At 36.3% G+C, this 14,968-nt stretch overlaps 1 protein-coding gene across 3 annotated transcripts in view; it reads right to left on the reverse strand.

Annotated features, from left to right (window-relative positions):
- LOC139151860 (spermatogenesis-associated protein 20-like) overlaps positions 1 to 14,968 on the reverse strand; it is a 119,539-nt gene that overhangs the window by 43,742 nt on the left and 60,829 nt on the right. For all 3 annotated transcript variants that reach the window (XM_070724889.1, XM_070724887.1, XM_070724888.1), the window contains one exon: positions 788 to 987. In XM_070724889.1, coding sequence (XP_070580990.1) covers positions 788 to 987 — 200 coding nt within the window. The remainder of the gene's footprint in view (positions 1 to 787; positions 988 to 14,968) is intronic.

Raw genomic sequence — 14,968 nt, forward strand, 5'->3', positions numbered from 1 at the left:
TCAAATGAATATAAAATGAATTGGTTGGCATACCAGAAGACTCTCATATTTCATTTTTTTGATATTTTTCTTGTCAAGGCAATAACACAGGAAGTGAACTGATCAGCTGACATATGAGCTCTGGGTCAATGACCTCACCATGACTCGCACTGACAGATGCATGAGTGAACTAAGGGAGTCTAAATACAACCAAGACATGAGTGGCCTGGTCTATCTGTATGCTGATAAGTGATAGCAACATCTGACAGTCTGCATCAATGGAGGTAAACATCAACCAACAAACATACAAAAGTGACTGAATTTCAGTCATATGTTTCATTAACTGAGCTTTGTAAATCAATCTGTTGGCTTCAAAAACAACCAATATTTCTTGGAATATGAAAGAGACATTTCTAATATCAAAACCTGAAGTACTGGCAGGTCTGTAAAATTGTGTCTAAATCGGGCATTCCTCATCGATCTACGGTACACTATGGCGATAATTTTATGACATTCACATTGAGCTTTGTTTTTCTAACACTCATTGGTATAGAAAACTGCAAGCTTTGTACTAAAATATGCATAGGCAACCTTCCTCTGAGATTTGTATCATACCAAAAATAATGTACTCTACACGCTCCTTGCAGAGATACATAAAATTTATCTTGAACTAGCTGTTTAAGTGTCAATGAATTACCAGCACATACTAAGGACAGTGCAGAAAAGCATTTCCAAAACTAACAAGGAATCTGAAACTGAAGCCTGAATCAAAATCTGGTGACCGACAATGGACACAGAATGACCTTACCTGCTTGGTGGTACCTTGGTAGAAGAGTAGAGCTGACACCATCAGAGGAAGTGATACGGGTATTTTGTCTAGTCTCTCAGCAAAGACCTTGAACAGAGAACCTGCCTTGTCCTTCCACTCTTTGTTGTTGAAGTAGTTGGACAGCCTCAGTAAATTAATCGCTGATACTGAATTACCATTGGGCTCTGCTCCATCCTGATCTGAAACGTCAATGAGAATCCAAAAACATTGGTACGTTTGATCATGAACCACCTGTTCAATTTGAAATGACAGTCTGTAGTTTAGTCCTTTTTATAGCTTCAAGGTAAAGCTTCATCTAAATTTTGCTCCTAAACTCTTTTACAGCTTTTCAAATCTTTATATACCTATTAAAATTTGGCAGAATCCTATCAACAAAATTGACTTTACATTTTCTTTATTATATGGTATACCAATAAAAAATAGTGTCAGTGATAATGTGCTTCCATTTGATCAAGACAGAAGAAAGTTGGCAATACAGCAAATATGAAAACTGTCACACCAGAAGTTTCAGAGATGGATATGTTTTAGCCCAAAATGAGAACTTTTGCCCCGAAAATTTACATATTGCAAATTTCAAAGTCATTATCTCTAATCTGAATGAAATGACCAAGACATATCTACAAAGCAAATTTGAAAGCAATGTGACATATACAGAAGAAAGGCTGTTTCATGAAAAACAGAAATACTTGTAACAAAATTTCAAAAATTTATGAGAGCATCTTTCACCATCATTCAAAATATTTTTAAAGTATAAAATCATCCAAAGGCACCAAAAACAAACCAAGTTTAATTGCTATAGTATTAGTCATTACTAGTGATTTCAGAGGAACAGATGTTTTTGACTAAAATAGAAAAATTGGACTAAAACTGTAAAAATGTAAACAAGCAGGCGTAATTCTATCAACTAGCAATAATAATGTGAAATTAATATCTGCTATCTTGTACTTTTAATATCAAGTTTAATTAAAGTTTCATTAAAATATTTCTGTTAAACAAATAAAAACCTAGGTTTCATACCATTTCATTATGACAATATTTCAAAAACAGGGTTGTGGGATGTGAATATTTTCAAACATATCCTTCACTACACTGGACAGATACACCCTGCAATAATTTTAAAAATCTGAACTATTGACAATTGAAAATAATAATTTGCAAATCACATCAAGTTTTGACTTCTTTACTATATTCACTTTTCAGAGTGTCATACCACATCTGTGAATACTTAGATTTGATCAACCAGCCTTTGAGAAAAAACACAACTTTGCAATTTAACGTAACGCACTGATGGAACAGGAAGTTACTCCACTGTCCATGGTATAAGGCCTTCCTATCTGACACATTAACACCTCTAGATTACAGGAAATACATTCACTGGGAAATCCACTTGACCTGATGGCCAGCTAAAAAGACTAAACAAAGAGCAAAGTGCTGCTCTTTTTCTTTATACATGTCTCTCTGGAGTCAAGTTTTCACACAATGAAGGAAAAATCAAAGAGGGCTTTTCAAGACAAGATAAGATTATACTTGCTTTGAAAAGGAATGGCCTTATCAGCAGTAATGCAATGTACTTTAAACCTGACATACTGTGTGACATTCATGCTATCAACTCTCATGGAACTCCTATCAATGGTTGTTAAGCAATTTCAATAGACTTTTAGTCTGACTTAAATTTAACCTATACCATGTCCACAGAAATTTTTATGTCTGCAACCATCAATATTACTTTTACAAAAATGCAGAATATTACATAATAAAATAACATAATTTTCTTCCCTACCTTCCGCAAAATCTGACTATTAAAACCACTCTTTTGTTTAAGTAAAAAAATGTAAAAACTATGGTTCTATGTATCCACTATCACAGCTGTGATAGCTAAAATGTTAAAAACTAGAGAGCAATTGCTAACATTTGTTAGATTGATGAGAGAACTTTTTGAAATTTAAGAACAAGATAATTATGTCAGCCAAAGCTCCACTTTGTCTATCTGTTAATCATTAAAAAGAAAAATTTCTCAATTGCTTCCTTCATTTATTTTCACCTCAACAGATCACAGAAAATTTTGTTGAAGTGGGAGTTTGTATTGACACACACAACCAGAAAAAGAGAAAAATACTAGAAAATATTTCTATAAAACATGTTCTTTAACAAAATTATCAATTAACAAATCTAATGCAAATAACTTTTGGACAAACTTTGTACTGATTATATGCTTTATTCATTGAGTTGGAATTAGAAATATCATGTTTTTGGAGCCAGTATTTCAAATACAAGTTTGTGCTGTCATTTGCTTCAAAATATTCATAATATAGAGAAGCTCCAACAGTACTATGCAAAATGGTATTTTTTCTCTATTTGCAATCACAGAAAACATGGTGCTGCTGAATTGCTAATCATTGTGGTATTAATACACATGGAGGTTCAAAGACAAGCAAAGTTTTAGACTTCTTCTCAAATGTCCAGTTGATCACTGGATTCACCAACCACCATGCATGGGGTCTCTATTCATAGCCATGCTGTTGACAAAACTTCGATCTCAATGGGTATATAGTTTCTGACAAAAACTTGAGAGCTAAACTTCACCATGATTTGCTCATTTGACCAACATTCTGACCATAGCTATCAAGCCTACAAGTTACCACCAACTTGAACTCACATGATATCACACACAAAGACAACAGTACTAATATCTTCATTATTTTTGTTCGATCAAAACAAAGACATTTTCTTAATCTTCTCTCTGATCTATTTTGAAATACATAGTATTAGCCACACTGACACATTGCATTTTTGCATATGCACTGTTAGAGCAGTTGACAAGTGAATTCTGGTCAGGACTAAAATTCAGTTCTCAATATCAAGAGTAAACATTACACATATACACGCTGTGTTAACAAGTAGGACATCTAGCATAGTGACATTGTTTGGGAAACAGAATTAACAAGTCATCGTTGATGACACAGTCCCCACTTGTTAAAAATGGGTACTTTGATTACATGTCCTCAGAGAGGATAGAGTCCTCTTCATTAATTAGGTCTGTGATAAAAATACTTTGATACAGATGGCGCTCAATGGCCAAGAATGAGTTCCATGGTGATGAAAACATAAAACCAATGTAGGCCACCATCCTAAAGTTCATAAAATGAGTCAACTAGGAATTAATCAACAGGATGTTGCAAAACATTTTTGCATACAATTCTAACACTTAACAGATTATCACTGGTACCATATTTCATAAAGTTTGATGCAGTATTTACAACACTATGAGATCAACATCTGTATCAAGTTTCATCACATTTGACGTTGTATTAATTTGTGGCTATATCACCCTAATTAGGAAAGTTCATTACTTATGCAATTACAAATTAATTAAAATGACACTGATAAATGTCTTTTTCAATGTTAAAGCAATCTGAGCTTAACATCGGTTAACATCTGTATAAAGTTTCATGAATTTGATGCAGTACATATTTCTTGACATATCAGCCTACTTACGAAACTTCAATAATTGACATGTTACTGCTACATGACGTGAAACAAATTGACGAGCATATGTATGAAATAGGTCAATGTCAACTTTGAATGATACTGGTGGAAATATGTCTGAGTTATGGCTCTGTACATGAAAACATCGTAATAAAATGGCTGCCTAGCAACCATATTGGACCGTATCACATAAAAAATCGACGTACATATGTATGACATAGGTCAATGTCCTTGTACCAACTTTGATATAAATCAGTTGAGATATGCCTGAGTATGCCTCTGTATGTGAAAAAATTGTAATAAAATGGCCGCCTAGCGGCCATATTGGATTGTATCACAAAACAAATCGACGTGCATATCAATGAAATTGGTCAATGTCCTTGTAGCAATGTTGAATAAAATCGGTTGAAACATGTCTGAGTTGTGGCTCTGTACATGAAAAAATCATAATAAAATGGCCGCCTGGCGGCCATATTGGATCGTATCACAAAAAAAATTGACGTGCATATCTATGACATTGGTCAATGTCCTTGTACCAACTTTGAATAAAATCAGTTGAAACATGTCTAAGTTATGGCTCTGTACATGAAAAAATCGTAATAAAATGGCCGCCTGGCGGCCATATTGGATCGTATCACAAAGAAAATTGACGTGCATATCTATGACATTGGTCAATGTCCTTGTACCAACTTTGAATAAAATTGGTTGAAACATGTCTGACTTATGGCTCTGTACATGAAAAAATCGTAATAAAATGGCCGCCTGGCGGCCATATTGGATCGTATCCCAAAACAAATCGAAGTGCATCTGTATGACATATGAAGTAATCCTTGTACCAAGTTTGAATGAAATCGCTTCTTGCATCTCTGAGATATCTGTGTGAACGGACGGACGCACGCACACACGCACACACGCACGCACGCACGCACGCACGCACGCACGCACGGACATGACCAAACCTATAAGTCCCCCCCGGACGGTGTCCGTGGGGACTAACAAGACACTACTGTACATATAGAGTTAAAAATACCTAAACTACACAGAAAGCTATTGCTGATGGCGCGTTCAATTAACCAATGAAATGTGTTGGAATCATTGAACATTTCTGCCATGTAGGCAGTCTTGCGATGAAACCGATGATTGTTGCTCATGTCCGTATCACTGTCCAATTGCATTGGTTGTTTAAAATCAGGTAAGGAGAGACTTAACACCCTGCTGTGAGACCACATTTTCACATATCTTGATCTCCTTCGCTCAACACATATTCTCTCTCCTTTGACATGCTAAATATAGTGAGAAATGCCATCCTTGGTACTTCAAAGTATTGCTAGAATGTATTTGTGGAAATACAACCCTTATCTTGTAAATGTGCAATTTCTTCTACACATATGAAGGAAGTGGTTTTAGAAAAAAACATATCTCATAATTAATTCATTTTTGGATAGATACTCAGTATTAAACTGGGATTATATTTGGTACAGCATATGTCTTTTCTACAGCAGTTTGTAAAGTTACCTTGGGTTGTGCATTCTATACATTAAATATCCTGAAAATAAAGCTGTATGTTTCTGTGTCAAGAAATTTTTATATCATGCAAAGTCTGATCAAACAATTCATTGAAAAGAATTTTTAGACAGGCTAGTTTTTATAAAGAGAACGACAACTGATGTGGGTAGGTACACAGCAAATCTATTTTTAGCTGTTGGGATGCAGTGGACAGGTTTGGTCAGATATGCAGGGATCGTCATGGTAGAACAGTAATGTTTTCTAACTGGGGGGGTAAAATCAACTGACACAGTCATATTCATAACACTATAATCGTTTCGAATACTTGGAGGAACATGATACCAAGAGTATGGACAATGGACCAAAATAAAACCAGTGGATACACACCAAAGTTTATTAGACCAATTAGAACGCATAACTGAAGGGAAAATTCCTAATTATTACACGGGAAAATAGTCATCAGCAAGAATTTGAAAAAAATTTGGGTCAAAATTACTCTATAAAGTGGCTAGTTTTTCTGAAAGAGGGCATCAATAGGACACAAAATTAAGCCATGTCTTCTTTTCACTTTGTGTGAGCTGTTTTTTTTAAAATGCTGTCAGGGTTTCAATCGGTGAATTTCTAACATTTTGGGCCGGATAAGGAAATTAAAGAAAATTTCATAACATCAGTGCTAAAATTTGTATTTTTAGGTTTCATGGCAGACACAACAACATGGTGAATAGAAGAGAGTTGTTCGATCTGCGTAAGACATGTTGTAATTTAATTTGCTTCGGAAAGGGTAGATTGAAAATTGTAATCACTTTATTTCCTGTCTTGGGGTGAAGCGGAGGATTTTATAGTAATGCATGACCTTGCCGTCGAGTGATATCATATGATTAGTCTTGCGGTTTGTACTTAAATTGAAGGTGAAGCGTAATTGGCCCAGTTGGTTGTCAAATCTAATGAGCTCCACAAGAAGCTTTACAAGCCTGCCTTGTCCGTCATGGGCACTGTGTGTCTGCAACACTTAGCATGCACACACACACACATGCACTTACAAAGTCGTGTGGCGTACCTACAACAGACATTCCACAAGGATCATCTGGCGTCCAGTTGCTGGTGTTGGAGAGACATTACTCAGACTTCATTATGGATCATACATCTGTCAGATGGGCCACTGCAAACTCATTCTAGGACCTAGCTTCATTTATCAATGGATCTCGTTACTTGCCACAAGTAGTTTGACTAAATTGCTAGTAATATCGCTTTGATTCAGGGGTTTTACTCAATTCTAATTCTAAATATTTAAGAGCATTGAAAAGACGATTTCTTGTAAAAATATGCCTACCATCCACATTCTTTCCAAAAGAATTTTTAATAACCGTAAAAAGTTTGGCTGATTTTTATCTAACGGTGATGAATGTACTTGTTCCACTACGTCAATCGTTCTTTTCAGCTTCTGAAATTTCAAAAGCGTGTTTTGATGATACTTGCAGTCTGAAAATGTGAGGACGATTTACAATTATAATATTTATTCAACAAAAAACATGGCTGAGCTTGTTGATAGGAGTCAGGACTTTTTCATCAAATTGACAAAGAGAAAATAATTTTCAGAGGTGTAAAAATACCACCATTTTTGTTGAAAAGCCATTGTCATTATGAGTGGAAGTAGACTGATCAGCTTGTTTACCAGAAGCAAATCTATCGAATTTTGATGATATATCAAATTTCAATTTAAGCTACAAAAAAGTTGCCACAGAATTGAGTATTATTAATCAACAATATTATATAAAAAAAACATGGGGAATAACAACAAAGTGTTGGCTAACGTGGCTCCATCACAGGGAATCATTACTGAATATCTTTTCCAGATTCAAAGGGGTTTTCCCTGGAAAAGCTTCTGGCCATCTTTTCGTTCTGAAGTGTGCGCACCTTGATAGAATGAGGAACGTGTTCACTGATCCAGTCATTCAATCCCTGTGACATTTACAAATGAAACCTTAGGAACTCCTTCGTAAAGCTGTACATAGAAAATTGAAAATTCACACATAACAGACTCAGTGATGTCTGGGATGTTTTCATTGGCTGATTTCCATGTGGCATTTAAGTGCCTGCAATTTTGGACCAATAGCATGGCAACTTGGACAGCAGAGTGCATTCTGCCAGGAGATGGGCAAGTTGCTCTGTATAACAATGTGCATGATATTTGGAAGATGATTTTCTGTCCTCTCAAATAAATTTGACACTTTCATAATGATAGCTCAAGCTCATCAACACCCTAAGTCGTCAACAAGATTAGAAACAAATGATCAATGAATCACAAAAAGAATTCCTGATGTAGAATCATGGTCCACTGCATGCAGAAAATATTTGTCCTTGTCACGATGCAACATCTTCAAAACACGTACCAGGGTCTAGCATGTGCCTTCAAGACCGATTCTCCAATGACATGAATAACATGACACCAAAATGACAAATCAGATGCTTCCAAAGATTATCTGTGTCTAAAAGATCCTGTACTGTGTTGGCGGAAACCAGTATGAAATTTCAGAATCTTTCAGACGGGGACTTAGTAAAACATTGGCATTTATATGGCTTTTAAAGTTCAGGAGATATCAAATTTCTTATGACAACTTTTTTATACAGTTATAACAACATATTATCATCCTTGCATGCTGTATCTCTGTACACTGATACAACTTAAACAAAATTATTGATATCACAACAAAGCTTATTATACTTAAGTGCTACTTTTGTGAGAGTTAAAATGCAGTCTATTTCATTTCTTTTAATATATTTTGATATTGTTTTACTGTTAACAATCTAACTGCTCACACACATACCTATAAAAAGTGGCATAAAACAATGGCATATGAAATTTGTGTATAATTTGTGCATACTGTATACACATATCATACCACAAACATCATGTCATACCCTGTTTTGCATTTATTCACTGAATGATTTTGGTATAATTCGCAACATATAGCACGCGTTGATAGGCAAGTGCTATATGGGGTGAATTGGACCAAATTTTGTGCATACCCAACTGCCTGGCAGGGGTTATTGCTATTATATTACATCAACTTGTGAATCTTTGTTATCTTATTTGGGTATTGTATTTTGTCACTTCAAGCCCCAAATGCACAGATCAGACGTCTGAGAGATCAAACATCAGAAATTCAGCGCCCGAGACTGAGCATTCTTATAAGTTGGGATAATGTTGACAACACATGCAGACAACAAAAAGTAACAATGCAAGTATGGCAACGTGCCAAGAGAACAGTGAGGCATTTCTACAACAAAGATGAAGAAGTCTATAGTTGTGTTTACCAAATACTAATTATTAAATTATTCATTTCTTTACTCATTTATTTATTTATTTATTTATTTATTTATTACCCCCAAAATTTCCCCACAAGCTCACTGCCCTCCCCTTTATTGGTTTCCGCATCTACGCTGGTTTAGGAATCCCTTTTGGCACTGCTAAAACAGTATTTTAGCATCAGTGGGATGAGCTCGCATCCAATTAGAATGGTGGATGGTACCATGATACTAAAAGTATAATATTATAATTATAATTTTTTTTCTGCACAAAAAGACGTTAGAGGTGCACACACAAGGAAAACCTCTGTACTGTAGAACATGTCTCGCTTTAAACAGGCTAGTCAACAGAAAGTAATGGATATTTAATTTTTTCCTAATAAATTTTCGGCTCAGTTGTGAATACAAAGTATTGGAAAAAGGATAGAGTTTTTGAATGCAGAAATGTGTATTCACTGAACAGAATTCCCTGATAGCTGTAGGCTGAAGGATCCCTTCCATTCTCTAAATACTGAAAATGTTCTTTGATGATGATGGTGAAGTCGTTGACTTGGCATTGCCGTTTTTCTCATGTTAATTTGATGACCCTTTCCTTTGGATGATATTACAAAATTGCTCATGGCCAACCTTTTCTATCATTGTTAACTTGCAGTGACGTGCAGCTTTTGGGCGTGAAAAATTCCGCCGGCCATTCTGCGATTTTTTCACATCTGTCGTGATAAGACCATTGTTTGAATTGATAAAATCTTGTGCCTGTGTTTGTGAAGCGTGCTGCATCATATCCGCCCATCTTTTGCAAACAAACCTAGCTACTTCATCAAATTTGTCTGCCTGCATAGTCAATTGACCTGATGTACAAAGACCTTGGGATCACTATGAGACTTGTATATCTTTATTCCTCATGACAAAACTTTTCTCACCAAATACCTGAATGTTTGACGTCACAAACGCTAAACTGATAGTGACCAGTTCATGGACGACAACAGAAGTCTAACTCAACTTCCGAAAGCTTTTCATCTTTTGCCCATGATGAAACTTTTCTTTACCAAAGACCTGGATGTCCTACGTCATAAACACCCGTTAATAGCATCACAAGTTCATTGACAATAGCAGCATCCCACATCAGAATCATTTCCTTTTTCTAAATCTATTTAGCTCATTCAATTTATGAATAGTCCATTGCAGTAAGGATGAACTGAGATAAGATGAGAGATGTACTCATCTGTTGGAAGACTGTTTGCTGATGGCAAGTGTTCAGGGTAGGCCGGTCTGATGAATAAAATATTTTGAATCATTTTGCAGATACAGAAGTCAGTCTCTCCTGTGACACTGTCTGTATACCTATACCCCCTTTGACTCCAGCACCTGTCAGTGTATGTAATTCAAAACATTGGCCGGGAAGAATTGCCAAGTAAGCTTTGTATTGATGGCTCTGTTGGCAGACAGAGGGATACTATGACACATGTGATGTCTCAACGACAATACTCATACTTGTACATCTGGCATTTTTCCATCCACCACTGTGTTTTCTCTCAACGATTTGTGAAGAACACACAAAAATTAATAGTTTTTGTTTGGATTCTTCACAACTTAACTCCCCCACTGCCCAGTCATAGTAATAGTATTTACTTTCTTGTACATTTGAAGGAAACATGAATTCTTTTTCATCAAAAACTCTCTGAGACACGGGTGAGACAGCTTGTCATTGTTGATTTAAAAGTCATGCTATAGTTATGTGATTGTCTAACAATTGGTTGACAGCTCTGGTGATACCAGCTGTTCAAAGGGTGTGATTAACTTCGATAGAATGAAAATGAATAAAACAAACGTTGCACCCGAGCAGAAATCTCTTCTTTGGTATACGGCTGTTCACAGCAAATAATTTATGATCTCTGTTGATTCTTAAGTCTTCACGCAGGTGTTTAGGCATTTGTACCCACAAAATGACATCATGCATATTGGGGGCGGATAAGGTGGGAGGGTGTTGTTGTTATTGGAACCACTGGTTTTGCAAAAAACACAACATCTCAAGAGATTAATTATTGTCTGAATGAACATGTAACGGTTCAGCTTCTCACTTGATGCAGCTCTGGGCACATCTGACGTAGTTTTACACTATTTTACAGGCACAAAAACCATTTTGCTTTGTCTTACCTCCCCCACCCCTCTTTACTGTTTTGTTGCCACTTTTTGCTAAATACTACAATCCCTATTCCATGTAGGTCAAAAGCTGTGAAACACACGGCTTAAATAATCAAATATGGTTTTGAAGCATAAGCAAACGCCTCTTCAAGACATCATAAGTTTATGACCATAAATACTCTTGAGGTTACAGACAGAGGTGGAAAAAATAAAGAGCCATTTTTAGATACTAGGATATTTTTATTGCAATATCAACAAACAGACAGCTGTGTAGGACATAGTTTACATTGAGAATTTGACTGGTCTTTGTGATATATTGCATTCATATTGGTCGAAAAATGTATGATATGCTATGGTTATGACTTTTTGCTGGTTTGCGGAGATTGTTGAAAAGTGACCCTTATGTACTTTGGATGATTTAATGTGATCTCTGCTGAAATGAGCACATGTATAATGGAATACTTCGGTTTGTAGCTGGAGGAAGAAACATAACACTGAAAGTGCAGATGCCCCTGATTATCAACACATGTGCTATACATGTACACAGAACTTGGAAGCATCCAGCAGTTACTACTAACAGATTCCGTAGTACTTCCTGTGGAAACTATACACACATCACAGTGCACTGAACTCTTCATCATCTCTTCATCATCGTTTCAGCGTAAAGGGAAGACATGTTTCCAGGGCCCACGCTGAGCTTTAGTACAATTTAACATTAACCTAGGGGGTTTGTTTGTATTTATTCATGATAAAAGGAACCACCAGAAAACCACTGATTTCCACCACAAAGATGAAGAGGCCAAGTGTTGTGCCCGTTTGCCAACTGTAAAAACTGGTCCGTACTGATAGTCCCCTAATCAACCTGTCTAGTAGAAGCTGAAAGTTTCAAGGTTGAACAGAATTTTACCTGTCTATTTTAGACACCTCTCTATTATAGACATTTTCCCCATTCCTGGCATTGTCTGTAATTGTACAGGTTTAACTGTGGATTGAACCGGGACGTGAGCACGATCTAGCTGCCAGTGCTATACTTTGAAATGACACAACTGTATGTAGTAAATAGCTATTGATACCAGGAAGCCATACAAATGAGGTATACTCTGGTTTAATCCATGAAGGAGTCGGTCACTGACTGTATCATGACCATTACAATACTGAACTCCTCAGTGTCTGTGACGTAATTGATCTGATGAGATCTGGAAATGGAGATGGCAATATCCCTAAGTACTGAGCCACTCAAGGTTAAATGCTGGCAGGTGATTGGAATTGCCTCTAAATTACATCATTTAACAGTCAGCTCTGTACCATGAATCTTTGCCTCATTTTGGGTGCAGATTGGGGAGGGGGAAAGGTGAAGTAAGGACACTGGATGTCTAGTGAAAAAAGCAGCGGGCTTGGGACACCACAGTGAAAACAGTTTGAAGGTTGGGAATCACTTCTTTCAGTTCAATGAACTTTTATAGAGTTGGTAGAGAAATATACTAGGTGTTTTAGCTGCTGCAGTAACAACTTCTTTGTTCTAAACCTGTTCACCCCAATTCCCTGTGAACAGGTCCACACTCACTGTTGATAACAGTAAACTTGGACCAAACCATAGAGGTGAAAGGGGGTTAAAGGATCAGGAAGGTGGTAAGACGAGGAGATTAAACAGTTTTCAAAGAAAAGGGGTATTTTATATCATACTGTGTACATGTACAATATATGAATGTACATGTACAATATATGAATGTACATGTACAATATATGAATGTACATGTACAATATATAAATGTACATGTACAATATATGAATGTACATGTACAATATATGAATGTACATGTACAATATATGAATGTACATGTACAATATATGAATGTACATGTACAATATATGAATGTACATGTACAATATATGAATGTACATGTACAATATATGAATGTACATGTACAATATATGAATGTACATGTACAATATATGAATGTACATGTACAATATATGAATGTACATGTACAATATATGAATGTACATGTACAATATATGAATGTACATAGAGAAATATGCTTTTACATCATATTTCTTGGGATCGACTGGTCTCAGGTGTATCTGGATACATTTACGGGCCACTAGCACATCTAATGATCACTTGCTATTTTCCTTTCAATGGCAGAATGTCATTGCTTTGCAGACATCACTGTGAGATTGTACAACATATAACGTTAATTATTTCACCCCATTACCCAGTATATAGGTCTACCTACCCTATTGCAGACAATGGGGATGTACCAAGTCTGGTGGTGGAAGTGTTAACCTGTTCACCCCCAATTCCCTGTAAACAGGTCCACAATCATCATTAATAACAATGGGTTTGGGCCAAACCATGACGGCGACAGGGTCATACCAGTCTTTCACTTCTTTTGCAAAGGAAAATTCCCACTGGTAGTACATTACAGCTATATGACTAGGAGCATACACGCATGAAGCACCAAGTGGTCAATGACATTGTACAGTGCATACAAATTTGAATGCTAATGACCGATCTTGATCTCTGGTTTTATCACGACAACTTCTGCAAGAATGACGGCACTGGCATGTCTTTAGAGTTCACTTGCTGCCGTTCATTTCAGAAATTGAGGAAATCATAAAATCAACCATGCGTGAGAAGAGCATGACACCCAAGGGTTGATCAGCTTCTAGACACCTGTATGCAGTAAAGACAGTATTCAACAACCGTAATCAATATACAAAGTGTTTGGTTTGATTTACAGACTGGCAAATGGACAGCAGTTCGGCATACGTAACTTGAAGTCATAAAAATTATAATTGATTTGACACGCTTCCTGGAACCTTTTCTGCGAAAATTATTGAAAGGCGTGTTTGAGAAACAATACAGTTAAACTACAGGAAGTTGACAGGACCCTAGGGTATACCTGTATAATATCATTAGCAGTTCATTGATCTTCCTGGCAGCTGATTGAGCCAACACAATTGACATAGACGCCATGAAAGGTGGAGTGTCAGAGATAACATAGTACGGGAGAGAGATTAAAATTATACAATTGACGCCTTACCAGGAAGTTCTGTCTCTGTCAAACATACATGTACGCATGTTCATGGTTAGACTTTACACAGTCTGGCTGTGATAGCCAAATACCGGCTTGGCCTCAGCTCAAAGTGGGTATAGTAGCACTGCATTGCTATACACAAGAAACTGGACCTTTTCTGCAGGCCAAGTGGGTATTCATATGCACAGCACATGCAGTGTATAGCCTTAGGGTATTTACAAAATGGTCAAGACTATTATGCATGATATCATGTTTGTTCATATAGGTCTGGAGACAAGAATGGTTATAGATAAATGCAAATTCTAAAATATCAAGGACAGTCGGCCATTAAGGCAGTATTGCACACAACACAGCATATTTTGCTCAGAATTACTTCGCAAAGATTCATTCAATTTTCATTAATTTGTTATAAACCCAAGGTTAAAATATTGGTTGAGTTCACCTTTAGCATGACAAGCAATCGTAAGTTTGGTGAGAAAGAAGAATAGATTTTTGCAAATTTATGCAAATCACCCAATCTCCTGGCTTCTTTTTTCTCCCATTTTAACATTTCAAAAAAATTGGACTCCACTCTGGCTTGGTCACATGTTGTGAAATTTTCATATTATGTTCTTTATACACTTTGCAACAAAACTACAATTTTGCTTGGCAATAAAGCTCTAAAATCTTGAATATGAGT

Source organism: Ptychodera flava, chromosome 15 (genome assembly GCF_041260155.1).
Source record: "Ptychodera flava strain L36383 chromosome 15, AS_Pfla_20210202, whole genome shotgun sequence".
Lineage (NCBI taxonomy): Eukaryota > Metazoa > Hemichordata > Enteropneusta > Ptychoderidae > Ptychodera > Ptychodera flava.